Genomic DNA, 27720 nt, shown 5'->3' with positions numbered 1-27720 from the left:
TTCCATTTGAAGTACTTAATGTCTAATTATTCTAATAGTTCACTTGAGTCACTAACTTCCCCAGAAATCTCCAAAGTACACTGTAGTTCTCACCTGCGGGTCCTATGTTTCCCATGCCAATGCCTTTATTCAGGTGATTGGCATCAATAGGCTGTCCTCCTGGGCCTAACCCCATGCCAATACCACCAAGTCCATCTGAAAAGAAAAGAGAAAGTTGGAACTGTAGATTAGACTTAGAAAAGCATATCCTTCCAAGGCAAAAAGTCTTTGTTTACTGTGTTGTAAACGTCACACTCCATTCCCATCCATCCACTTCCACGAGCAAACCTAGGGCCTAATTCGAAATTCAACACTGGTACATTTGGGAGCTATCCCTTTCAAGACGTAACTTGTCTCTCTCTCTCTCTCTCTTTTTAAAGATTTTATTTATTTATTTGACAGAGAAGGGGGCAAGCACAAGCCAGGGGAGCAGCAGGTTCCCTGAGGAGCAGGGAATAGGATGCAAGGCTCAAAGCTCATCCCAGGACCATGACCTGACTTGAGGTGAAGACAGAGCTTAATTAACTGAGCCACTGAGCCACCAAGGCACCAAGGCACCCATCAAGGCATAACTTCATATGCAATTAGATTTGAGTTTGTGATATATATAAAACAAAGACAAGTTAAAAAAAAAAAAAAAAACAGGCCTCTTGAAAATTACAGAAAAGAATTACGAACAACTCACATGTAAAAATCATGGACATTTATTTACTTCCTGTATCTCGAACTGAGAAACACCTGATTATAAAAGACAATTAACATCAGGTGGCCAGCAGCGCAAATATACCTAATCTCCACCTCCCAACCTGGTACCCCAAAAGACTTTTCCCAAGAAAAAGCCAATTAACACTGGGCATACACTGTTCTCTGACTCCACTGTGGGCTGTTTTCAAAACAGTGAAGCTCGTGTATCTTCTGCCCAGAAAGCTTCCTAATCTGTGGGGATCGATATACACAGTTCACTCTCAACTCCATGCTCCACAAGGCAGGGATGTAAGAATATAGACTGGTCTCAAAATAGCCAACAAGACCTGATAGTGTAAGACATTTCTGATGCTCTGAGTGACCGCAGTCTGAGGCTTAAACCAAGATCAGGTAAAATATTTTTAAATGAGAACCAAATACTTGTAAATGGGAACCAAAACAAAATAACAACAAACCCTGATACCAAGGGGGCCTGGGTGGCAAGGTCATGATCCCAGGATCCTAGGATTCTGCTCCCTGGAACCTACTTCTTTCTCCCTCTGCTCCTCTCCCTTCCCCTGCTCTCTCTCACACACAGGCTTTCTCTCTCTCAAATACATAAATAAAAAATCTGGGCAGCCCGGGTGGCTCAGTGGTTTAGCTCCACCTTTGGCCCAGGGCCTGATCCTGGAGACCCGGGATCGATTCCCATGTCAGGCTCCCTGCATGGAGCCTGCTTCTCCCTCTGCCTGTGTCTCTGCCTCTTTTTCTCTTTCTGTGCATCTCTCATGAATAAATAAATAAAATCTTTTTTAAAAAATCTAAAAAAAAAAATAAAATAAAATAAAAATAAAAAAATCTTAAAAATACATACAAAGAAACCCTGATACCAGTTCCCAGATATTTAATCTGTTTAATGGCCCTGTGTTTTTAAATTGCATAGAAACAGCAAGAGATCACCAAGGTTACTTACTCCCCAAGGCAGCCTCTGAAATGTGCTGGGAGACCAAAAGCCATGGATAATGGACTCCCTAGGGTCCAGTGTGTGCCAGCCAAGGCTCCCAAATAGCCCTCATCCCACCTCCTCCAGGCACAAAAGTCAACAAGAGCCATCACCTTGATCCTGGGTTATCAATGCCAAGTGGTCACATTCATTAGGACAAAGAAATATGATCTTTCTCTAAAAAAATGTTAATTTTCAACAGATAAGCCACGTTCTACTCTTAAAGCCACTGACCTCCCCTCAAAGTCCGCCTCCATTATGCTTCCATAATGTTAAACCAAAGAGGCGTTCATTTTAGTGTTCTAGTCTAGGCTCCCATTCAATTCAATCTAATGCCGGGCCTTAGGCTTGACCTCTTCCGCAACCCAGACATTCCCTGGCCCTCAGAACAGACCCACTCCACCTGCATCACCTAGTATAAGTTCTCCCAAACACAGTACAAGCAAGGCCCCCTTCTCCTGTCACCTAACTCCCAGGCTTCCATGTGACTCCCTGGCCCTCCCACTGCTGCCTATGCTCAGGCTTGACTCAGTCCTGTGGGCTTGCCAGAAAACATGCCTAGAGCTTCACTCATACGCACCATTTCCATCTGTGAGGTGATCAGTCACCTAGCCTTCCCTGTCACAGGACAGACTCCCCCTATATAAAAATCTGGATGGGGCAGACCGGGTGGCTCAGTGGTTTAGCACCGCCTTCGGCCTAGGGTGTGATCCTGGAGACCTAGGATCGAGTCCCATGTCAGGTTCCCTGCATGGAGCCTGCTTTCTCCCTCTGCCTGTGTCTGTGCGCCTCTCTCTCTCTCTCTCTCTCTCTCTCTCTCTGTGTGTGTGTGTGTGTCTCTCATGAATAAATAAAATCTTTAGAAAATCTGGATGGCTGCACTTCACATTCCGTAAGATACACCCATTCAAAGTATATGGTTCAGTGAGCTTTAGTTTAGTTGGGGTTGCATACAACTATTACCACCATCTAATTCCAAAACACTGTCATCACACCAAAAACAACTCTCCACTTACCCCTCTCCCCAGGCAACCACTAATCTACTTTCTGTTGATGAATTCACCTGTTTTGGACATTTTCTACATATGGAACCAAGAGTCATCCATGCTGTGGCAGCTATCAGCACTTGATTCCCTTTTATTACTAACACCCCAGTGTATAAATTTACCACATTTATCCACTTATCAATTGAAATCATGTTGCTAGGAACATCCACATATAAATTTCTCTGTGGACACAGTTTTTGGTTCTTTGGAGTACACCTAAGAGTGGCATTGTTGGGCCATACAATACTAACCAATCTGTTCTGAACCCAAGCGCAACTTGGTTTTAATTCACTGTGCAGTTTCTGGTTCTTCCTCACACAAGACGCTTCCAAAATACCCAATTACATTCTCTAGGATGTAGTCTACCTCACCACAAAAGTAATCCTAACAACCTTTCCTAAGCTATGAATTTCTGTTCATTTTTTTCCTTAAGATTTTTATGCATGAGAGACAGAGAGAGAGGGGCAAAGACACAGGCAGAGGGAGAAGCAGGCTCCATGCAGGGAGCCCAATGTGGGACTTGATCCCAGGACTCCAGGATCGCGCCCTGAGCCAAAGGCAGATGCTCAACCGCTGAGCCACCCAGGGATCCCCCTCTGTTCATTTTTCACCCTGAAAAATAGATATTAAAAAAAAACAAAAACAAAAACCTTTTTGGAACTTTCCTTCAAGAACGATCAAGATAACTGCAGAATAGCACGGCACAAACTCAAGGGTAGTTTTCTGGTTAGCCTTAACCAAATTCAAAATCTAAGCCATATTGACACTACTTACGGGGAAGTTGCTGTGGACGCTCAGGAGGGAAAAAATCTCCTTTTGGTAAGGCCCTTTCATCCTGAAAAAGTAAGTAAATAAATCTTAGTATTTCTTGAAGCACAGCTTGCAACAGCAAAAGATGGAAACAACTCCCAACAATAGAGGACTGGATAGGAAATTACAATCCACCCGTGCCATGGAATAACACACAAATCTAAAAAAATATATGGAAAAATACCTTTTGTATAAAGGAGGGAAGGAATAAAATATACATCCATGTTGCTATGGGGAATGAACAGGACCTGGGCAAGACTCTCACACTGTATCTTTTTCAGGCTTTTTGACTTTTGAGTCATGTAAAGCAATTATCTACTCAAAACACCAAATTGAATGTTTGAAATAACTACAATACCCCTTACAATTCATTTTATATTCTTCCTGAATTTGAGCCCTACTTAGATTGCCCCCAGCATATTCTAGTCGTGCTTGTATTAATCCATGACCCATAGCAAAGCCACAGCAGGGCTAAGGTTTATACTGCTGAAGTGCTTCAACAGAAGTTTAAAGGCTATATGAACCAAAGACTTAATATGTTCACAACAGATATGATACTGGCTAAACTTTCTTTCTTTTTTTTTTTTTTCTGGCTAAACTTTCTAATGCAATACAATGAAAAGCAGAAACCCATGTACATAACCATTCTTTGATCACTTTCTTAAGCAGGATACTCAACTGACCCCCATGCCGAAAACAAGCAACTGTGCAAAGGAAAAAATACCTGAAGAGCTGCATGAGCAGGCAAAAAGTTGTTTCTGTCATAAATTTGCTCAACATACTGCAGACTACTTTAACATAGACCGATCCATAAATGGATCAGTAGAGTCCCTATGCATACTCTTAATAATCCCATGTTTTTGCTGGAGTTATTTGAAAGTATTATGCAGAAAGAGAGCCTATTAACTTACCATTTTCACGTGCATTGGTCTATCAAATAGCAGTTGACCATTAAACATAGCTGATATTACAATTAAGGTTATTTCTTACAATTCTAAAAACATGCACAGGAGAGAAATACATGAGAAAAATACTTCAACTGCTACCAGTCCCTCTCAGTAGTGAACTTATGAGCAATTCTAATTTTTCATTATATTTTTAAAATGTTTCTATAATAAGCATAAAAGCAACAATAAATAAAACTCAAGGGTGGGAGGGGGAGTAAATGTCAGCTTACTTCTTAGGTGTGGAGTTTCATTTGTATAACCCTACACTTCTCACCAGATCATCCTCTTAAGTACTGGCATGAGTATTCTGTAGGTGTCCAATGGGTACCCCACCATTTTTTGAAGCACCATATTTTCTGGGTAAGATACACAGTAATAGACTTAATCTGAGTTTAGTGACTGTGTCCATGTATGGCATTTTCCACTGTGATTACAAAAAGATAACTCTAGGGTCAGAGACAAGTGCTTCTTCTAGAATGAGTCAATCCAGCAGAGAAATAGGGCCAAGAACTTATATATGAAATAACAATATAGAATTTCTCTTCTTTATAGACTTCTCCCCTCAAACCATACTCCTCTAAAAAGAGAACGATGGAAAAGACCACTCATGGGCATGTGCCTTTTTTCTCCCTACGCAGTACCAAATCCATTCTATCAGAGAGAACTTTTAAATTCCACAGTAATGCATTCCCTCTAGTCACTCAGGAAATATTAACATACAAAGTTACCACTTCCAAAAAAAAAACCCCTATTATTAAAGACAACATTTAGGCCAAATTGTTCACCAAGAGTTAAATTCTGATAAAAGGATACATATGGCTTGCACAGCTTCAATGGACTGTTCAAAAGTAACAGTGCCTATTCCACGACTTTTTCCATCTTTATCCTCAAGAATGTCTGCTCGGACCACCACACCAGCCATACTAAAAACTTCCTTCAGCTTCTTCCAGCCAACTTTATAATCCAGCTAACCAAGACAAAGGAGAAAAAAATTCTCAATGCAGACATCTTTTAGAAAAACCATTTTCATTATATGAATGCAATATGCTTTGGATCGAAATAAACATTTAAAAATAACGTGACATTATTTTTATTATACTGGGTGCCTGGCAGGCTCAGTCGGTAGAGCATGTGGCTCCTGATCTTGGAGTCATGCATTAAGCCCCAAATGGGTGTGTGTACTTAATAAAAAAGATTTTAATAAACATAAATAAAATTTTTAAATGTCACAAAAATTTATCACCTGCAGTGGAATTTTTCAAGTAGGATTATGAAGCCTGGCCTTAACTGCTATTCACTGTCTCTTTCCTCTGAAAGAACAGGTTAAGTCAACTCATACCTTTCAAATTAATGCTTATTTTGTGAATATTTAAAAAATTTTTTCTTCCCCAGCTTAAGTTCACCATCATCCTCCCCAACCCACTTTCCTTTAAAAATATTTCCCTTTGCAAATGGCAAGAGAATCATCTTTCATCCCAGACACAAGAAGAAGGGAAACATCAGCGCTGTGGATATACTTTTCCGACCTGAACCTAAATAAACCCACAGGAAATGCAGACTCCACTACCACTTCTGTAACCAGAAAAAGTCAGTAAACATGGTCCCAATAGACCATTGTCAGGCCTGTGACGTATCACTACAGTAATCACTATGGGAGAAAACCCAACTTCAAAGCACAGATCAAGAAGAGAGCACACCCTCCCCCCCCCCTTTTTTTTTTAAAAAGATTTTACTTATTTGAGAGAGGAAGAGCACAGAAGGATAGGGAGAAGTAGACTTCCCACCAAACAGAGAGCCTGACACAGGGCTCCATCCCAGGACCCTGAGATCAGACCTGAGACGAAGGCAAATGCTTAACTGACTGAGCCACCCAGGCACAGAAGCATAACCCTCTTTAAATTTTTTCTTCTCAAATATCAGAACTACTTTTATAACATATTAACAAGATTATTTCATAAAGTTCTGATTTTCTACTTTAGACAATGTTTCTGTTTACTTACATTTGCTACAAATACCGTGCTTCCAAGTCTTCCAGCCTGTAATGCATGGATAATCTCATTTGGGATGTTAGGATTATTTAGGATACTGGGTGGGATATTAATCATTCCTGGGCCACCTGGTCCCATACCCATCCCACCGGTCGTAGCCATCACCTTTTGCATTGCTCTCCTGGCATGTTCACCATCAGGATCCTAAAACAAGCACAGAAGTGTTAGGTTTAACTGACTCAGTGATAACTAAGATCATGATCTCACAAAAAGTGATATTCCCAAAACTCCAGAGATTGAGAGGTTGTTTGAAAAGCATTTCTTGAGATCTATAACAAGAAATTCAAATGAACTCAACCAACAGGCTAGAAGAATTCCAGCCAAAGGTATGAGGAAGAAAGAAACGGTGTAAAATTTAACTCTCAACTTAACTGAAAGGGAGGTGGGGTAGGGTGGATGACATGATTAGTTGATATAATATAGAACACTTCCAGACGGAAATAAGATCTTCACAGGCTTGGTATAGTTGAGTCTCACTAATTTTCAATGGGGCTTTGTAATTTCTGATAATCCAATCAGTGATTTTTTTTGCCCCAAAGTTTGAAAACGCAGTTCTAGATCACCGAGGTACTCCAGTCCTTCATGTTATTCAGGCGTTGGACTCGTGTAAGGTCTGCATAGGTTTGTGAAACTCTGGCATTGACACTAGTCTTGAACTCTTTGCCCTTTCATCAGGTGTCTCTTCAACACACAGAAACCTTAAACCCTACCACATTCTCCTGAGTTCTGAATATACTGATTTTCCTCTAAGAAAAACTCAAAATAAGTCAGGGAGAGATGTAATTGACAAAAACTTCCCTCTCCCTCAAAAGAGAAAAGATCTCTGGTTTGGATTAGATATGAAAGTAGATTAATGATAAATTCGCTTTAAAAAAAAGAAAAAAAGGTTGACTAAGTAAGAATAGGGTTCAGGCTGGGTAAAACCGTAGACGAAGATTCCCTTAACGTGTACGTGCGCGCACACACACACACACACACACCATGTGGGCTTGGTCTGAGTACCCCTGATAAAACAAGGCAGGCTGCTAAGCCAAATCACAGATGTTAGGAAGGCAGCAGTTGCTCAGGATGTGCTCGGCCACTATTCCAAAGTTCTTATAGGAGTGACTACTGAAGCCTGTGACTGACCCTCTTCATTAAAAACAGGTTGATCTCCTCCGTAAAATGTAGTCAAGCACTATGTGTGTCTTTTCCTAATTCCAAACAGGGACAACTCGACAATTATAAATGGTATCCACATTGTTTCAAGAGCTTACTTCTTTGACTTTCAGTGGTCTTCCACTCAGACTATGCTTGTTTAGAACTTCGGCAGCTTTTTTCATGCTTTCTTCCATCTTGAATTCAACAACGCTATGAAGAGTCAAAAGGAGATGAGTGAAACCAGTCCTGCAATTTAGAAGGCTCAATTGCCAATAAGTAACTAGACAATACTTACGCACATCCCTTTGGAGGAAGCCACAGACCAGTCAGAAGAGCAAGGAAAGGGGGGAAAAAAAGAAAAGAAAAGCATAGTAAATATCAATGACAATTACATAAATTACAAGTATGATTTATGTAACAAAGTTAGTTTTTAAATTAAGCCCTTCTAATGGGAAGCTCACAGGAATGTCTTGCCTACCCTTCCTTATTAAAAGCTGGGCTCCTTATTCTCTCCTCTGCCTGCACATTACCAGCATTGCACTATACTTGCTGAGGTTATAAGCAGACCTAAATTCAGGTTCTCCAAGAAATCACACAAACTTTAGATCTGCTTCTCTTTGTACTCAAATCAATTCCTTATCATACTCCTCCTAAATCCATCCCTTCCATAAATTAAAGCTCATCCTTTGATTATTCTAAGCCATTCTATTGCACGACAAAATAATTTATTTTCTCTTTAAACTAGGCCAATTTTAAACGTTCAGGTTTTAAAATTTGTTTTACAATTTACTGGCACAAAGGCGACTTTTCGGAAATCTTTGGTTCACACAACTTTCAAATTCAGCAAACGACCAAGAATAACATTTTCTAGACAAGAACACACGTTTTACATTAATATACCACCGCTAAAATTCCATGCATAATTCACACACAGCCAATTCCTCTGTTAACAAAGAGACAATGCTGCTATTGGTCCCCAGTTATCCAAATTGGGCATCCAAACAGAATACCAAAAAGCTCTTTGGCCAGCCATTTGGAAAAGCGGGACTCCCGTTTGCAAATCCCCTCCCACCCCACTCAAATGTTTGGCAAAATCAAACATAGCTACTATAACATGAGCACTCACTGCCTTCCTGATTTCATTCGATTCCACGCCACCATACAGTTACATTTTTCAAGTAGTAAATCCACAGAAGAAATTCTCTCAGACACTTACCCTTGACTTTCCTTCAGCGTCCATTAAGAGCTCCACGTATGTTACCTCACCAACTACAAATCAGTTTCCAGACGACACATAAACCAAGGGAGAAAAGCCAAGAAAACAATGGGAATTTAGAACAATCATCAGCAACCTTGTATGGAGCCTCTGCCTTATAAGAAAGCCCAGAAACACTCCATATTCTCTAAACCACCAAACTAGGCATTACAGGTGTGCAGTAAAAGTAGGTGAGACTCATTAACAATTATGTCCTTGATTTTCCTCCCACCACAAACAAGCTATTTCCACATATTTCCATATCAATTTCCCTGTCTCGAATACTCAATCATGACTAGAGGCAATCCAAATCTATCGGAAAGAAGTCTGCATGATTCACTCTTTTGGGGAAAGGAGGAAAACAGTTTTACACAATATAATCTCATGGGTGAAAGCAGGCAAACAGCACACAAGCTGCAATGCCACCGAACCGAGCTTCAAATGCTAAATATTAAGAATGTGCAAGTATAATACGCTCAAAGGCAAACACACAGTATGGCCGGCTACGTGGGTGCAACCATGCACTGGAGGGCCACGTGCTTAGCTTAATGCTCTGTTATCTTGAAATCCTTAATTTTTTAACAAGAGGCCTTGCATTTTCATTTTGCATGGGGCCCCACAAAATCTGGAGCTGGTCCTGCACATGGCATCAGGCTCCAGAACTGTCAAAAATAAGATATTTGAGTATCCGATCATAAATCCAGAGCAGCATCTGGATTCTCTTCAGTGAATTAAACCAGGCTTTATCTTTCCTGCTTTCTCAACCTTCCCATTGAAAAACACAAATGCAAATTTAGAGTTCAGTTTGCAACTAAACAAGAAGACTCACGAGATTGAGATTCAGATTGAGATTCGGAACTACACAAAGGGAGGTGGGGAAACAAAGTATTTCAAAAGATTCAGCAGATTTTCCTCAAGGTTTGGATTGCCAATTCATGACCACCAAGACCAGATTTTAGAACCCATCAAGAAGACAACCACCAAAATGGCTGCTGAACTTGAAGATGGCACAAAGAGAACAGTAATTAAAAGTGTTAACTTGGAGAAAACAATCTCTTAAGCAGGTTCTCCAAAGTCAAGAAAGTGCTTTTGTCTTCAGGAATATTCTTTTTTTTAAAGGATTATTTTTATGATAGTAAAGTCTTCTCCAATTCTGTGTTCAACTTTGGTTTAACAGTACAAGGTCTAATGGCCTCAACAAGTCCTGCCTATTCTAAATCCTTTGCTTAAAGGATATTCAAATTACGAGGATTTTTAAATTAATAATAGCAAGGAAAGATTTAAACGTAAGATAAAATTACTTTTAAACTAAAATTAACAATTTGAAGGGCATGTCTATTAGTAACATATTTGCATGGGAGTTGACAACAAGGCCAAGTATTCAAAGTCACCTCCCCCCTTGTCCTTTCATGGAATGTTACAGAACCAAACCAGCACTTTGCACAAAACAAGAGAATCAGTGCAAAGAAATGAAGTAAAGTATAGGGACTGGTATAAATTTTGGAGTTACATACTCCAGTGGGACAAACTGAAAATGATCACAGCCAAGGGACAGTCAGGCAAATTATCCTTATTTTACCCAGACAAAAGTAAAGCAATTCCAAAAAAGGTGGCCATTCCTGAGGCCATGTTTTTAAAAAGCCATTCATTTCAACAGCAGCAGCCATTTGAGGACCAACAGCCTTATCTCCACTTTAATAAAAATGCCAAATAGTGTCAAGACAGTAAGAGACCTCAAATTTATTTTCTACAAGCTGTGACTACCATCTAGTAACCTTAAAAATAAATCATCACAATATCTAACTCAAGACAACTGTAACTATGTTGTCAAATATCAAATACTGTTGCATATAAGTTTCTAGTCTGTGTCCATAAAGACACTTTATCAAAAAACTGTCACTGCAATCTAGAAACCAACCAAGTCCAAACCAAATTTTTTTCCTAAAAAGCTAGGTTTAGAAATTAGGACTTTTCCACTTAACATTCTAGTGATGGCACACATCCAACTTCAATCCTTAGCACCAAAACTGCTGAAAATGTCCCTTTTTGTTTTTCCCCAAATGGTATAGTTTAGTAAAAACAAAAAAAATTACATTAAAAAACCCCTCGTCCTATCAGTTTAGCCACAGGTTAGGCACTCATTGTGGCTCCAGCATCAGTAGTGTTGTTCCCAAGGGAGCATCGATAATAACCATGATCCCTCATACATTCCCAACTTCTACCCTGAGAGACCGCATCAATTCAGAGATGTAAGCAAATTAGGGTTACAGGATCTGCAAGATGTGCTAGTACACACTTTAATGAAGACCACCCCTCTTTTAGTTCTACAGTATTAAAGACCCGTTTAGTGTGGTCAGTACAACTAGCAACAAAACATTGAAAATAAAATTTGCCACCTATGCATAGTCTGGTCACATCCAAAAAAATGAAGTTTAAAAGAACAAATCAACCAGAGCAGATGCTTTACTACTGAGAGACAGAGGTAACAAACTGGCCATAGCAACAGTCTCGCCCAGATGGAACTCACGGGCATTGATGGATAACACTGTTGCTCCTCCCCCTTCCTGCACACGGACAGGATCCATGGAATCCAAAAGGAGCTGTTAGTAAATTCTACTGCAGCTTTAAATATCAAAACATCCAAACGAAAAAACTAAAACTGAAAAATACCAGATGTTTTCACCTACCTTTTTTAAAAAATGCTCCAACAAATTACCTTTAGCCAACATTTACAATTTAAAACATTGCCTCAGGCATAAAACACATCAAAAGGATCAGAATGAACAAGCAACCCAAGTCAGGTAGTCACAAGGAGCTGCTATGATTTAACACACCTGCATAATAATTTTTTTAAAATCACAAACAGTACCTATAATCTGTGTTCTCATTTAGTCTGAAATGGACTCAAAAAACAGAGGGAGTACAGAGGCCAAAACTTCACTGAAGAGAATTCATATATGAAAAGGCCTATAATTTAAAGGCGAGGGTAGAGAGTAAAGGCTCAAAAAAAGCAGGGCACGTTATTGAACACACTCATCCCTCACGTGGCCACTCTGATAGAGGGGCACAGAGTACCAATGCGTACTCTAATTTGGGAAGCTCGTGTCTTTAATATACAGACAACTTGAAACCTGGCAAAATAACTACAGAAGGACCACTTGATTTATGGATGAGCTAGAAAAATTATTGAGCCCATTCTTGCTTCTACTTCCACAGCAACAGGAGAAGAGCACTACTTCTCTAACTGAACCAAAAATTAGTACTTATTAAGTGAAGGCAGGCTACACTGTCAGGGTTCAACCAAAGTTGCCCAGAGACACAAATGTGTTAGCATAACAGGTCTTCACAAAGTGCCAGCTGAATTTCCAGAAAAGGAAAATATGAAAGAACAAATAGACTGGATGTGGATTTTTACTTCAACTGAAAATAAAACTCGGCTCCCTAGAACTCACAATGCAGGTTGTCTTCAAGAGCCAACTACACTTGGACTACGCTTGCCCTCTGGGCCTCAGTTTTCTGTCAGCTGGAATTTGAAATTTACTTAAAGCAATCCATCAGGGGTGCCAGGGTGGTTCAGCAGGTTAAGCTTCAGACTCTAGATTTTGGCTCAGGTCATGATCTCAGGGTCGTGGAATCAGGAAACACAGGGCTTCCACACTCAGCATGTGGAATCTGCTGGAGATCCTCTGCCTTTGCCCTTGTGGGTGCTCTCGAGTACACATGCTCCCTCTCTTGCTTGCTCTCTCTCAAAATAAATAAATCTTAGGGGAAAAAAAGTGATCCATTAAATGAAGACAGAGGATTAAGTGCTTAAAGAAATCTTTGCTTACACAAGTTAAACTGACTGCTGGTAAACTTGGGATTTATAGAGAGTAAACTCCATTACTGACTTTCCTTTATTCCTCAAACTGCTCCATGTTTACTCACTGCAGGTCCAACTCAGGCCTGTCTCTTTACAAATGCCCTACCTCGATGGAGCCAACTCCCTGGTTAGGCCAGGAGAACAAGCAGCCTAATAATGAGCTTTCTTCATCGACACAGGACTTCACAGTAATGTGGCACAACACTATTTATGTTTAAAATCCCCAAGGTCACCTTTTTCACCCACTCCTTATGGCCAACACTTTTCATGTGATCTCAATCTTTTCATGTGATCTCAATCTGGCCGATGATGTAAATCAGGCAGGCTGTGAGACTGTGAAAGCATCTGCAAACCTGGTGTGACAATCTCCAATTCTAATCTATTACACTGGCTCTCAAATTTTTTTTTTTTTTTTCAATTCAGCAACTCTTTGGTGTTCACAGCAGCCATTTGTTCCATGTACTATCTGTTAAAAAATCAGCATGATCAAAAGGAAGAACAACAGAATCCTTTCCTTGTTCCATCAGGACACTTAGAGCAGGAAGGGGAAAGTTCATCATTCTATTCTATAGGCTGCAAAAACTGTTTAATCCACATCCTTAACTTGGGGGTAGAGGATCCGTAGCAAAAAGAAAAAAAAAGAAAAAAAAAAACGCAGCCAGACTGAGAACGAGACAAAGCTCTCAATACATTTTCTCTTTAAATTTAGCAATGCTAATTTCATGACAGTGGTGCCACCAAACAAGCCTTATTACCCCATCCAGGGGAAAAAGCAAAGTGACCAATCCACATAATACATGTATCTTTAGTAGGATCTCCTGGAATGCTACTAAATGCTAAAATTTAAGACTGAGAATATACATTTGGTGGCCAAGAAGGGCGGAAAGATGAATTAGGGAGGGGTCCTGGAGGCAATCTCAAGGCATGATTAGCCTTAGAAAAGCTCCTGTATTGCCCCCTTCAAAGCTACTAGTTTACTTCTGAGAGACCGCAATTAGATAGTATGGCAGGGACAGGACATTTTCCAGACCTATAAGTTGAAGACAACAAATACTAACTTATTCAGATGGTTTCCTGAAACACCAGAACTCTTAAAATGCAAACCTATCAAGAGTGGTTGGGTTGTATGTAATAAGCCAAGTCTCCGTTGCTGGCCCACTCTGGAGATGACTTTGAGACCCGCGCTTTTAGGGTGTTAAGTGCCCCTAACTGCAATAACAAGTCTTCAAAAAATGAAAACTTACTTGCAACAGGTTTCAAGTAAATACTTCAAATTTCAAATAACCACCTAAACATTATCAGTATACCAACACAAAAATAAAATTGCAATTTTAAACCTCATAATAAAAACAAACATTTTTAAGGAGACCTATATATGTGAACAGTAAAATTCTTCAGAAATCACATGATGAACAGAAGCATTACCATGAAATTACCTTTCTCTTCTGAATCCCTTTCGCCCACAATACAATACTACACACGTAATTTAAACAAAAATAATTAACCTATACAGGGGAGCTCTAAACAAGAACATTTTAAGATTTGTTTATAATAACTTATTTACTGCACACCTGTAATTCTAAATTACACCACCAAAAAGTACACTGAAAGGGCTGAGCCAGGGCATTCGTAGCAGTATGCCAGGAGAATATGAGAACCAGTTTGGAAGTATCCAAATAAACCACCAGGCTGGCCCCACACTTAATACAGTGCAATAGGAAATTGAGGTGAACTGCTTCTACATCCAGAAACGTCATGGCTGCTGCTACCAGCTTAAGGCTTCCAAAACTGAATTACTGAATGGTAAAGCAGTAAAAATGTCACCTACTTTATCCATCATGTCCCAAAACTGGTTCACACACTCCTAAAAATAAAAAAATAATTTGGCCTGCAATCTCTTACAAAATTCTACAATTGCATTTTCAAAGCCACATTCCTGGTTCTTGGAACTACTATACCTTATTATCAATGAAGTATCAATTCAGCGGTTCAACCAAATCACGAGAACACAAATTTTTGGGGGTTATTCCAAAAACAAATTCGAATGAGACCCAACTGTACTGTACAGAAATTCTAAACTTGTATTGAAGCAGCAGTCCCAAAAACCAAGAACACTGCATCTGGGATGCCACATGACACGCCCTTCAGACAAAAAGAAACTTCACTCTTGCCCTAGGAGCATTGGCAGGAATGATTTGGCTGATCAAGGCAGGAAAACAAATCTCACACCAAACGTTTTTCCATCCGTGTTATCTGGAGAACTACTACATGGGAGCAGCCTACATGAATGTACAGAGAAGTTCACAGTGCCTAGTGCTTCTGGCATGTCATGGTCAAATTAAGTGATGGGACAATGATGGCAGTGGGCCAGTCATAAGTTCAAAACCCAATGCTGGGAGCACCAGTACAAATACCAAAATGGCCTATTCCAAGTGGCATCTCTGCCACTGAAATGTTAAATCATTTGACAATTCAAGCTTGAATCTCTTTTCATTATGAATGCTCCAGAAAACCAATACCTTTCAGTCCTTCAAAAAGACTCCATTTAAGGGTAATTTGATTCTAGGTTTCCCTTGGGGGAGACCTCAAGGCATCAGACAAATTGTCTCTATCAATAGTTTTGTCTAAACCAGGGCTGAGCAATCTCTTTAAGCCCTGAGTGCCACCAGCAGGGCCAAGAATCAGGAAAGAAAGGAAGACAAAAGCAGCAGATCAAGAATGTGGAAAGAAAGAGGATACATATGGTGTGCACGGGGGTGAGGCAGAAGACCATGGAGACAACCAGCCTCCTAGGACCTCCTGGTGGCAGCAGAGCTTCAGTTGCTTCCCCTGCCTTGGGCCAGAATCTGGACACTGGGCCACTACTAAAGTGCACCTGAAAGCACAGCGTTAGGTAACAGATGCCTTATTTTGAACTCTCCAATTGCCAATCTAACCTGGGAATCCTCCCCCCCCCGGGGGGGGGGGGGGAGCCTAACAGTTTAAATACAAGCTAATGTTTTAGAATTTAGAATCTGAGCAGCACAAGTTCCAACTACCAAATTTTGATCCCAGGAAGACATCCAAAGAATTTAAACAAACTACCTTCCCTCCAGAATTAAAAAGCTTAAAAAAATTTTTAAGGAAAAACCTCTCCCACCTATTATGAAGAAATCAAAAAATTTCCTCAACACAAAGAGGCTCCCCTCAAGCTTAATCGAAGCCCTATTAACCATATTAAGCCAGTAAATTCATTTGTAGGCCAAAGGACCATACAAACCACCCTGTTTGACACACAGGTGCATGACCACACAAAAAAAGTAGGGTGGGTAAAGCGGCTTAACTCTCAAGCCTGGACAGAACACATGCTCTACCCAGATCAACTTCCACTGACAAAAAAATAACCAAGGAATTAGCCACAGAAAAGATGACACATCAACCTTCTTACCCTACTCGACCACCAGTACCATTACCTTTTTCTTTAACCAGGTCTTTAAGTGACTGCCATTTCACATCAAAAGGTATGTTTGTAATGAAGGCTCTGTATCTTTTAGTTGGATTGGCATATGGCTCAAAGCGATTGCCTCCTCTTTTTATGTTTTTCTCCTTCCTCTTCTCATTCTGAGTAGGTCGCTCTCCTTCACTGAATTCGAAGGGAAAAAAAGGGTCCATATGTTAGCACAATATGAAAGACAGTATTTGATTTGCCAGGTTTACAATTCCACGCAGTTACATCTAACACAAGACTAATATTGACTTTCGTCTGACACATTCAAACTTAAGTACTCATAGAACAAAAAGGTACAGTAGCGCACTCCTTAAAACCCACCAATCAAGGAGCCCAAGAAACTGTGCTCTGCTAAGCCTTCATACATTCCTAGGGGCTTTAACAGAGATGGGAGCAAGAGGCTAACTCCCTGTGCAAGGTGCTTTAATTTCATGCCAGAAACCGGAAAACAGAAGGGAAGATTTGCAAGACTTCATAGAACAGAAATGAGCTGGTGCATATAGGCCCAATCAACTTTAATTTCACAAAACGATCTTTTTGGTGTGGGGGAAAAACATTTTTTTTTAAGTAGGAATATAAAATGGTGCAGCCACTATGGACAACTTTAGCAATCACTCAAAAAGTTAAAACACACAATTAACATATGACCCAACAATTCCACTCCTAGGTACAAATCCAAAAGATGTGAAAAGAAGGAACAGATACTTGTACACCAAATAGCATTATTCATAAGAGCCAAGAGGTGGAAACAACCCAAGGGTCCACCAACAGATGAATGGAATGAACAAAATGTGGTATAGCCATACAATAGAATATTATATTATTCAGCTGGCTGTAAAAGGCATGAAATGCTGATAGATGCTGCAACACAGATGAAGTCTGAAAACATTATGCTAAGCAAAATAAGCCAGGCAGAGAGACTGTCTCTAACAGAAGAAAGGTTACCAGAAGCTGGAGAGAGGTGGAAACGGGTAGTTACAGTTCAATAGATGAGAGTTTCTGTTTGTAATAAAGTTCTGAAAATGGACAGTGGTATAATATATAAGATAGAACTTAATGCCACTATACACTTAAATGGCAAATTATATATTATATATATATCCACCAAAAAAAAGATCCTTTTAAGGGAAAGAAGCCAAAGGGAAAGAAGCCATTCCCTATACTGCCCTAGGAAAACCAGAAGTCTGAGCAACCCAGGTAGGTAAAAGACAACACACAGGAAGAGATTCCACCTTCAGCAAAGAGTGAATGAATACTTTTTTGGCATGGCTTTTCCTATAATACTCTTTTACCTTTGTGGGTCAGGAATCTTCACACTGTAACACTTCATATCTAAGCTCTACAGACACAAATTCGGCATTTAGATTAGGACAGATTAGGACATGACAGAAGTTTCACAAGAAAAGCAAACTTCAAAAGCACAGAACCAGACATCAGGCTGGGGGTCTAGGCCATAGCACAGAGAAACAGACCAGTGTGTACAGCCAGGGCACCATGCACTGGCCAAGTGACCCTCTTCCATGAGCCACCCACTCATGTTCAGCCCTCTGTGACCACAGGCAGACACCTGTGAAAGGTGACTAGGAACAAGGGAATCCAGCAGACACAGGAAGTTCCTCTCACTTCCCACACTATGTCCTGTACTTTCTGCTTACCAAGCCCTATGCTTTTCACCAGTGAAAATCCAGCAACTCCCAAACCAGAGAGTCTAGCAGACTTTGTGATCCATGACAAAAATGGAAAAAAACAAAAAGCCAAAATTATGGCATCAATGATTTATAAACCTACCTTTATTTATTTAAAGGGCTGCTATTTATTCTAGGATATACCTTCCTTGTGTGGGAGAAGTAGTGTTCAAATACCACATGACAGAGAACTTTTCTCTTTTTAACATATTAGAATTAAAAAATAATTTTAAGTACACTATACACCCAACGTGGAGCTTTATTGACTTCAACGACCCTGAGATCAAGAGTCACATGCTCTACCAATTGAGCCAACCAGCCATTCCACTTGGAAAATTTTAAGTTAGCAACTTTTTGTAGCCCCAAAGTTACTGTTTTTTCTGCTGGTCTCTCAGATCCAAACACAAGAGTGCCAAGTGCTGACCCAATGAAGGTATCCTCCTACGTAAAAGTAAGGAAAGACGTTTCCTCCATGATTTTAAATATACCAACTTGCAATAAATAGACCTCCTTCACTGAGGCTGGCAGACATGGAGGGGTATGGCTACTCGAATCCTCAAATACCTAGAATTCTACTCTGTCTACCCCCAAGTTAACAACAGGTCCTCCTCAGGCTGGCTGCACACCAAACAGATCTCAGAGGAAACCCTCAACCATCACAGAGGCCACCCGTCTACTTCATATGAAAGTCCCACACCAAAGTCTGCCAAACAGAGTGTATTTGCCTATATGTCTCTTACTCTTAGTAGTTAAGAAGTGCTAGCAAAAAAAATAAATTAATTAAATTAAATTAAAAAAAAGAAGTGCTAGTAAAAATTCCTCAAATGTAAATCAATCTCCATCCACACACCTCTAGAGGGTCTGTGGATAGAAATGTTTTTAATATAACTGATTTCTTTTGATATCCATACACTCTATAATTTAAACAACAAGGTCTCGGGGCAGCCCCGGTGACTCAGCGGTTTAACTGCCGCCTTCAACCCAGACGTGATCCTGGAGACCCGGGATCACACCCCGGGCTGCAGGCAGCGCTAAATCACTGCACCACCGAGGCTGCCCTAAATAAAATTTTTTTTAAATCTTATTTAAAAAAAAAAAAAACAAAACCAAGGCACAGTAGTAGCTCTACTCTGGTCTGTTTTTCAGACCTGCTCAGCTCACCTATTGGTTACAAAACGTATAACTAATCACAGACAAAGCAGGTAACAAAGTGTCCATCCATATTCTGCAGATGATATGGCTAAGAATAGGCTAGCTACCCAATCTAACCACAGAAGCTAGGTATTTGGTTTGGGGTTAATCCACATCACATGGCTCACCATCAAGAAAGCAGCTCAAATGGATTATGTCCAAGGCGTGAGCACAGCACTCTACCCAAATCCTTCTCTGGCTAATCATTTCCAGTCTCTGAGAAGTTTTATCCTAAGTAAATGAGGTTAGAACTATCTCGTCACTTCCAGCTTCTTAGAAAATTTACCTTTTTGTAAACCCAATCACCACTAGCAACCCTTCTTTTTTTAAGTAATCTTTACGCCCAACATGGGGCTCAAACTCAAAACCCTGAAATCAAGAATTGCATGCTCTCCAAACTGAGCCAATCAAGCACCCCCTTCTAAAAAAAATTTTTTTAAATAATCTCCACACTATCAACCCTTCTTGACAAAAGTGTAGACCACCGTCAAAGAATTCTCACTCAAGACATGTATTCAAGTATAGCTAATATGAGAGTTTTCAAGAGTGGTATCCTGAAAAGCTCATTTTTTAAAATGTGCAATCCCATTTTCTCACTTATCTTCGGGATAAAATTAGGGGAATATTCTTCTCTAGCCCTAAGATATTTATAACACTTAACTCTAAAAGCTTTTTAGAATCACGTTTTTATAAGTGGATTATATTAGAATCACGTTTTTATAAGTGGATTATATGTTTACATTGACAAAATTGCTTATTTCCAAATTCAGATTATAGACATTAAAAATATTAAACACACACCTACCATATGACCCAATCATCTGCACCTAGATACTTATCCAAGAGAAAACAAAGCATATTTCCATACAAAAACTTGTACCGAAGTGTTCACAGCAACATTATATGTAATGTCCCAAAACTGGGAATCTATCTACTAAACAGGTAAATGAAAAACCAAATTGTAGATCCATAAATTGAAATATTACTCAGCAACTAAAAGTAATAAACTATATACAACAAGAATGCATCTCAACACAATAATACTTGAAGAAACCAGGCAACAAAAGGGTTACAATACAGTATGATTCCATCATATAAAATTTTATATTTGATAAAATCTAATCTGGCAAACTAATTCGTAGCATGGTTTCTCAACCTCAGCATTATTGACATACTGGGCCAGAAGCTGTGCTATGTGGGGCTGCCATGGGCATCTCTGACTTCTCCCAAAGAGATAGCAGTAGTAACCCCATCCCTCAGTCTTGCAGATGAAAACCAAAAACGTCTGCAAGACACTTTCAAATGTCCCCCTGTCCAGGGAGGGAAGGGGAAGGGAAGAGGGAAGGGAAGAGGGAAGGGAAGAGGGAAGGGAAGAGGGAAGGGAAGAGGGAAGGGAAGAGGGAAGGGAAGAGGGAAGGGAAGAGGGAAGGGAAGAGGGAAGGGAAGAGGGAAGGGAAGAGGGAAGGGAAGGGAAGGGAAGGGAAGGGAAGGGAAGGGAAGGGAAAAGAAAAGAAAAATCAACCCCCTTAAGAACCACTGATGCATACTGATTGATGGAAAGCTGATCTAGGGTTGCCTGGAGGTGGGGAAAGAAGGACTCAGAAGATTAGAGGTGAGAAATAACTGCTGGGGGTATGGATGTATTTATTACCTTGACTCAGCTAGGGATTCATAATACACTTATGCTGCATATTATCATGCTGCACATTTCCAATATGCGCAGCTTTAGATGTTTAAGTTTCTACTTATGTCTGTTAAATTTCAAATCTAACTCCAATAACTTGACTTGTAACTCCAACAGGAGTTGAATAGCAGAACATATTTGATACTTTATGTATCAAATGTAGATCTTTCAAAGAAACAGAAACCACAATAAGATCTAACTAGGCCAGCTAAATGTTTTACCAATATTCTCCTTGCTAACTAGCTCTAAATTCCCTACTGCCAATGAACACTACCCATTTTGGCATCCAATCATCCACCTTAAGTTCTAAATAGATGCATTATTAAAAAAAAGTTTTCTAACATTCTATCAACATATCTCACCATACATCAAAAAGCCACCCCAAGATATAAGTACCTTCCAAGTCACGAAGACGAAGTAGGTTTACTATGACTTGGGAGCTGTTTCACTGATAACGCTGCTCCACCATATTAGAATTATGTACTTAAACACAACTAAAAAAACAGTGCCTGCGCCACAAAAAAAAATCGCTCCATTTGCTGAATCCCTACACCCTCTCTTATGCTTCCATAACACTCAACACTCTCATTACTTTCAGTTTTTCAATGAAAGGTGTAGTCTGAAATGGCAACCCCAACACCCTGAAATTGTGATCACATCTCCTGAGAAAGAGACTCTTGCCCCACACCCCCAAGCCCCTTGAGAATCATCCCTTATGATAGGTCCTGAGTGCCTCTAATGTATTTAGTGCACAGAGCAACGACTCAGCCCTATTCGAGCTCCAGGTCCACCACTCAACTATCCCTGCAACTCAAGCTCTCCACCTCTCTGGTTCTTTACCAGCAAAACCAGCATAACCTGTATCCAGGGTAGCCCACAGAGATACTGTGAGAATCAACAAACCACCTAACAAAAAGCAGCTTGGTAAACATCCAGCACAATATCTAAAGGTACATCTAAAGGGGCAGCACTACAGGTGGCTAAGCACCACATCTAGGTCTGAACCCCAATGTCTTTGTTAGGCCTCGGCTTCTTCCTCTGTAAAAAGGACATTACTGTCCACACTTTACAGGTTCAAAGGAGATCTGGCACCCAGACAGTAACTGTGGCACTGATTTATTTCTGTACCAACAATTTTTTTTTTTTGTACTAGTAATTTTAAGGGGAACTAATTCACTCCTACCTAGCCTTTCACTTTACACACAGTGATTTTTAACAAGCCCACCACAGGGTGGTGGCTGAGGATACTCAGGCACTGTACTCATTACAGAGTATCTAACAAGCAATTCAGCTTTCAATTCTATGACTGTAAAACACAGTCACAGGAGGATCCATCTGAGAAGCCCAAAAAGAAAGAAACAACCTAATCTTTGCAGACTAGTTTCTCTTTGCTAGCTATGAATAAAATCAAAGAGCAAAGTTAAAGTGAAGAGCCGAGGTGGCAGCATGCATTCAAATAATCCAGAAGCCCCTCTAAAGTTGAACTCAGTCTAATGTGCCTCAAATATCCTTTTTTCAAGTATACAGTTTTTAAAGTACAGCAAACACTCAAATCATTGCAAAGTGGAAAACATCGTTTAAATAAAACATTTCCAGGCAGCTCAGCGGTTTAGTGCCGCCTTCAGCCCAGGCTGGAGACCCCGGATGGAGTCCCACGTCGGGCTCCCTGCGTGGAGCCTGCTTCTCACTCTACACGTCTCTGCCTCTGTCTCTGCATCTCTCATGAATAAATAAAATCTTACATACATACATTTCCAATGACTGTGTTTAGACAGGTAGTACTGTGGAACCAAGTACAGCCTTGGGAGTCTAGATGGCCACCCCTAGACTCTGGGTCAATTTCCTTAACCCGAGGTTTCTCAATTGTCTAAAAAAAATTTTTTTTTCTCAGTTCTAATACAGAGTTAACACAATGTTACCTCCCTGGGAATCTATACTAAATATATTTTCTTAATTTTTAAATAACCTCCATCTCCCAATTTTCTGATTCAGCCACAAGATTAATCTAGAAAAGGCTAAGTCACTGATTTTAAATATATGGTGCAATCTTTACTTAAAAGCGGGTGGGGGGGTGGGGAATCCCTGGGTGGCTCAGTGGTTTAGCACCTGCCTTTGGCCCAGGGCGTGATCCTGGAGTCCTGGGATCGAGTCCAGCGTCGGGCTCCCTGCATGAAGCCTGCTTCCCCCTCTGCCTGTGTCTCTGCCTCTATCTCTCTCTGTGTGTCTCTCATGAATAAATAAAATCTTAAAAAAAAAAAAAAAAAAGGCGGGTGGGGGGGATGGATACATACCTAAACCTATTATAGTCCTCTAAAATGAATGCTTTTTCTCCCTTACTAAATATGCTTAATTCTGAATCAAATCAATCTTGATGGAAAATTTCTCATCAAAATAAAACAAATCCTCCTCCCACACCCAGAAAGGGAACTGAAAAATAAGCTTTCCTATCTGGGGTCCTCAATCAAGTTTGCTCATTGCCTTTTTCGTTTACAGTACACTCCACTCCTGGTACAGAGAGGTCAGAAGAACTAAATTTTACGCTCAAATCCCATCCCTCAAAGGCTTTCAAGGTAAAAATCAATATTCCTTCGCCTGGAATTCACTGCCCACCAGCTGGCACCCAGTGTTTTAGCATTAAATGCTACAGCAGCATCAGCTTTTTACAAATATGCAAAGCATATACTCAAATCCCTAGTCTTTGGACACTCCCCTCCGTCCCTCCCCCATTTAACTTCTTTCATCCTTCCCCAACTAAAGATACAACTCCCTGCCCCTAGCAGGTTAGGTTGGAGGGAGAGTGGCCCTGCCAGGTAACTCCTTTTATTTCAATCACAGTGTAATTACCCTACTACTGAAACGTAAATTGCTTCCTCCTCTGGGCAAGAGCTTTATTCTAACGAGCTCGGTTTCTAGAGCCTCCTCATACCAAAACAAGGGAAGAAAAATTTAAAAAGAAAGGAAAAAACAAAAAAAAAGTTTTCCACAGGCCCTACAAAATAGATCTAAATGTTACTACCTCCCCAAAATATCCACTATTAAGCAGTTCTAAACTCCGGGTTCTTTCCAACAAGGGTTATTTTATCTCTTAAGTCTTCAGGTTCTTCCTAATAGTCCACGTGTTAAATCAACCACTCACAAAATGACTACTTGAAAATGAACAGTGGAAAATGGGAAATCTGAAAAATGTACCCCAGGTGCTATAATCTATAACTAAGCCATTCATCAAACCTCACCTAACAAGGTAAGGTTCTAGCAGCACTTCATCCTGTGACAAATGGTTTGAAAGAAAAACAAACAAACAAACAAAAACACCAGAAATAAATGTATCTTAAAAGACCCCCAAATATGGCCCCCAAAAATCCTACTAGGCTCCCTAAAAGATGAAAAAAAGTCCAAATGAGCACATCTCTTTCCAGTGTTCAACAGTAAAGTGTTGGGAATATACTTCCAGGATGCCTTCCTGTTGATTTCCCAGGACCAGTAACCATGGTATTTTGCTCCTCCTCACCTAAGGAGAGAAAGTTTCACAAAGCTAGTATTTAGTGAATGCTCTTTCACAAAAAGCCAATTTAACTGCATTCACTTCCTATCTCCACAAACTCTAGTTATGCATATTAAAAATCTGTGGGAGGGCAAACTCAAACTAAGAGACAGAGACCCTACAACAGAGGTAACCAGAAGCTGGGAAAGGGAGAGAATAGGAAGTTCCTGTGTACGGGTTCCAGTTTGTAAGATGCTAAAAGTTCTGGACGTGGACAAGGGAGGACAGCTGCACAATACTGTGAATGCGCTTAATGTCATTGAATTGCACTCAAAAAAAAAGGTTAAAACTGTGAATCTAATGTATGTTACCATTAATTTATAAAAAAAAATCTGTAGGAAGCCCAATGTGTGCCCAGAATTCCCCTCTCCTCCCCGACAGCGTCGGTCGCAGCCACAACGTCTCTCCACGTCTTTCAGGTGCTGCCATCCGAAAGGGTGGGTTTCCCGGGGACACGAGATGACGCTTTAAGGCTTTAATTGAACTTGAGAATCCAAGGAGCCCGACAGAGCCCCAAGCTGGACTAGAAAAGGTGACGAAGTTCGCAAGTCGGTGAGCCCGCCTAATGAGGGGAAGGAAATCTTCCTCGGGAACAAGGAAGAGGAGGTTTCTCTCCACCCCACCCCACCCCACCCCCCGCCGGCCTTTGTTTGCTCGCTTCTAAGGGTGAACACTGAGCCGCAGATCCGAACTCTCCACAATTACCTACTGCGCACCTGGAAGGAGCGAGGGACGCCGCGAGGGACTCGAGCGGGGCCCAGAGCGCAGGGCTGGCGGCGGTTCCGACCGAGGCTTCCCCGCAGGGCGGGGAAAGGGGGAGAAGGAAGAGGAGGCGCCCCGAACCGGCCTCGCGATCGCTGCCGAAACCTACCCGCCGCGGCTGCTGCCGTTTACCGGGGCTCCCCGCGCGCCAAGTCCTGCGCGCGCACTCCCTCCCCTCCCCCCACTTTACGGATCGGGAAACTGAGACCCTAGGCGGTGGGGGCGGGGGGCGCTTGTGAAACCACTCAACCCAAGGTCACCCGACCGGCCAGCGGGCCGCCGACTCGGCGACTCCCCGGCTCCCGGGCCCGCGCCACCATCCCCGTGCGCAGGGGCCCGGCCTGAGGCCTCGGCGTCGGGCTCGGCCTGCGGGGGCCGGCGGGGGAGGTCCGCGGCCTGGAAGGAGGAGGCGATCCCGGAGGCGCTCACGAGGCCGCCCGGCTTCACTCCTCGCGGCCTCGGCCGCCCGCACCCGCGGCAGGCCCGGCGGGGAAGGCCCGGGCCTCGGCCGCGCCGGTGGGAGGCCGCCAACAGAACTAACGGAGCCGCCGCCGGCCGCCGCGAAGGTGCCCGGCCCGGGACGGGGAGCCTTGGAGTACTCACCCCTTCGGGCCCGGAGCCCCGTTGCCGCTTGGCACGCCGGGCGCGCCGCTCTCCTCCTCCATTTTGGTCTCCGTCGTCGCCACCTCGGCCGCCGCTTCGACCCCTGCCGCCATTTTCTCCGCGTCTGGGCTTTGTGTGAGGGAGCGGGATGCGAGGCGCTGCGCCTGCGCGCTCACGTGACTCGGCGCGACCAGTAACGCCTGCGCGCGCCGCCGCCCGCTCCCGCCTCGTCCCCCTCCCGCCACGGGCCACGCCCCCGCCGCGCGCATGCGCACACCGGCAGCTGTTATTCATTCATTACCGATCGGATTTGCGTTAGGCACCGACTGGGTACTCCCCCCCCCCCCCCGCCCCCGCTCTCTAAGTCGGGGAGGGGAGGCACCTCCCCACCTCCCGACGCGGAGCTGCTCACTCCCAGCTTCCTGTAGTCAGAGCTGGCGCAGACAGGCAGCAGCAGTTTTGTTTACTAGAATATAAAGGAGGAGGGTAGGACTCAGGCCGGGCCAGGCAGGACTGCTGTGCAAAATGCTCTCTCCCTGAGCGAGTATCATCATGCACCAAGGACACCTGGGCTCTGTCTGGCCTGTATCCCCACGGGTTGGGAGCTCCTGGGTGCAGAGCTCACAGCCTAAGTCCCTCCCACTGAACCTGCTAACCAACAGCTGAAACATGTAGCTGGGGACTCACGGATGTTTCTTGAGTGAATGAACAAGCAAGAATTCCAACATGATAGAAGAAATGAGTCACAAGGCCAGGAGAGCCCATTAACCTTACCTGGGGTCCCCTGCTGCCTGCCCCTGGATACCCTTTGTCCTGAAAACTTGGCCCTGTCCAAAAACAGGTTTTCAAGGGCTGTTATAGTTTGTGTCTTGGGGCAACCACGTTGGCCTGGAAGGAGCCAAAGCTGAGGAAAGTGTTTAGAGGCTTCAAGCTCCCTTTCCCCACAGCACCACCACCACCACCCACCACCACCCCGCTTCAATATCTCCCAAACTTTGAAATGCTTCACTAGATCTTGCAGAAGTTCCCACCCAAACATCAAACTCTCTCTATGCTTATAAAGGGGAAGTTTTCTTTACCCCCCTCTCACGGAATGGCTATATATCATCAAGTTCTGGGGGTAATAGCTCATCTGCCACACCCTCCCAGCTGCTTGATTTGGCCTGGTGATTCTGACCCTGGCTGAGAATTCCAGGCCCAGAGAGGAAATCCAGTAGCCCAGCCTGACACGGAGACTAGGCCCCATTCCCATGTATTCCTCAAACTTACCCATCTCCTAGAATTCCCTTCTATCAACCATCTTCAAGGCCTTCCTCCTACTACTCTCCACTTCTGCTCTACTAAAATCCCCTGTACACACCAGCTCTTCTCCTGGGGCTGCACTGGTATCTAAGCTTGCTTTCCTCTCCCTTAGACCTCTCCTAGACTGGAGGGATCTCTGGGGGCAGAAGGAGCCTCACTGACCTCTGAATTCCCTTGCTCAGGAAGGCTCAGAGATGATGGAAGAGGCCACGCCAGTCTTGGCATGAGGGAGATGAGTCCAAATGCAAAACAGCAGAGACAAGAAGCCACCTGTCTCTCCAAGACAGTCCCTTCAAGAGTGACTGTGACCGGAAATCAGGGACAAGGCAGGCCCTGGTTGAGGAGACAAAGTCTTCTAGGCTAGGTTCCTATGGGCTGATTGCCTTAACACTGCCCACATTCCTGGGTTTTGCCATCTCCCAAACCATGATTTTCACCACACTGTCCTTTAATTGACACACTTTTTTTTCCTTTAAAGAAATATGTTTTTATATTTTGCTTTACATCACAGTACATTTTAGAAACTTGCTATAGCTTACTGTAAAAAATAAGAGGATGATGTTATTAAAGTGGAAATCCAATTGTGTTGCAGTGCCAACAGCTCTGAGCCTAAGACTTGCTCTCTCTTGGG

General features: G+C 42.2%; 1 protein-coding gene across 11 annotated transcripts in view; it reads right to left on the bottom strand.

Annotated features, from left to right (window-relative positions):
- Positions 1–27720, bottom strand: part of HNRNPM (heterogeneous nuclear ribonucleoprotein M) — a 277045-nt gene that overhangs the window by 14556 nt on the left and 234769 nt on the right. For 6 of the 11 annotated variants that reach the window (XM_049097609.1, XM_049097611.1, XM_049097614.1 and 3 more), the window contains 6 exons: positions 7834–7927; positions 6530–6721; positions 5343–5496; positions 4494–4543; positions 3547–3607; positions 94–195 (listed from right to left, as the gene is read on the bottom strand). In XM_049097609.1, the coding sequence (XP_048953566.1) occupies positions 94–195; positions 3547–3607; positions 4494–4543; positions 5343–5496; positions 6530–6721; positions 7834–7911 (637 nt within the window). In that variant the 5' untranslated portion in view covers positions 7912–7927. Of the gene's footprint in view, positions 1–93; positions 196–3546; positions 3608–4493; positions 4544–5342; positions 5497–6529; positions 6722–7833; positions 7928–8012; positions 8032–8933; positions 8987–16286; positions 16457–25787; positions 25959–27720 lie in introns of those variants that run through there. The other 5 variants (XM_049097612.1, XM_049097616.1, XM_025457277.3 and 2 more) reach the window with 4 other exon arrangements.

Source organism: Canis lupus, chromosome 20 (genome assembly GCF_003254725.2).
Source record: "Canis lupus dingo isolate Sandy chromosome 20, ASM325472v2, whole genome shotgun sequence".
NCBI classification, from domain to species: domain Eukaryota; kingdom Metazoa; phylum Chordata; class Mammalia; order Carnivora; family Canidae; genus Canis; species Canis lupus.
Note: the sequence above shows the minus strand (reverse complement) of the source record. Positions and strands in the feature narration are given on the sequence as shown.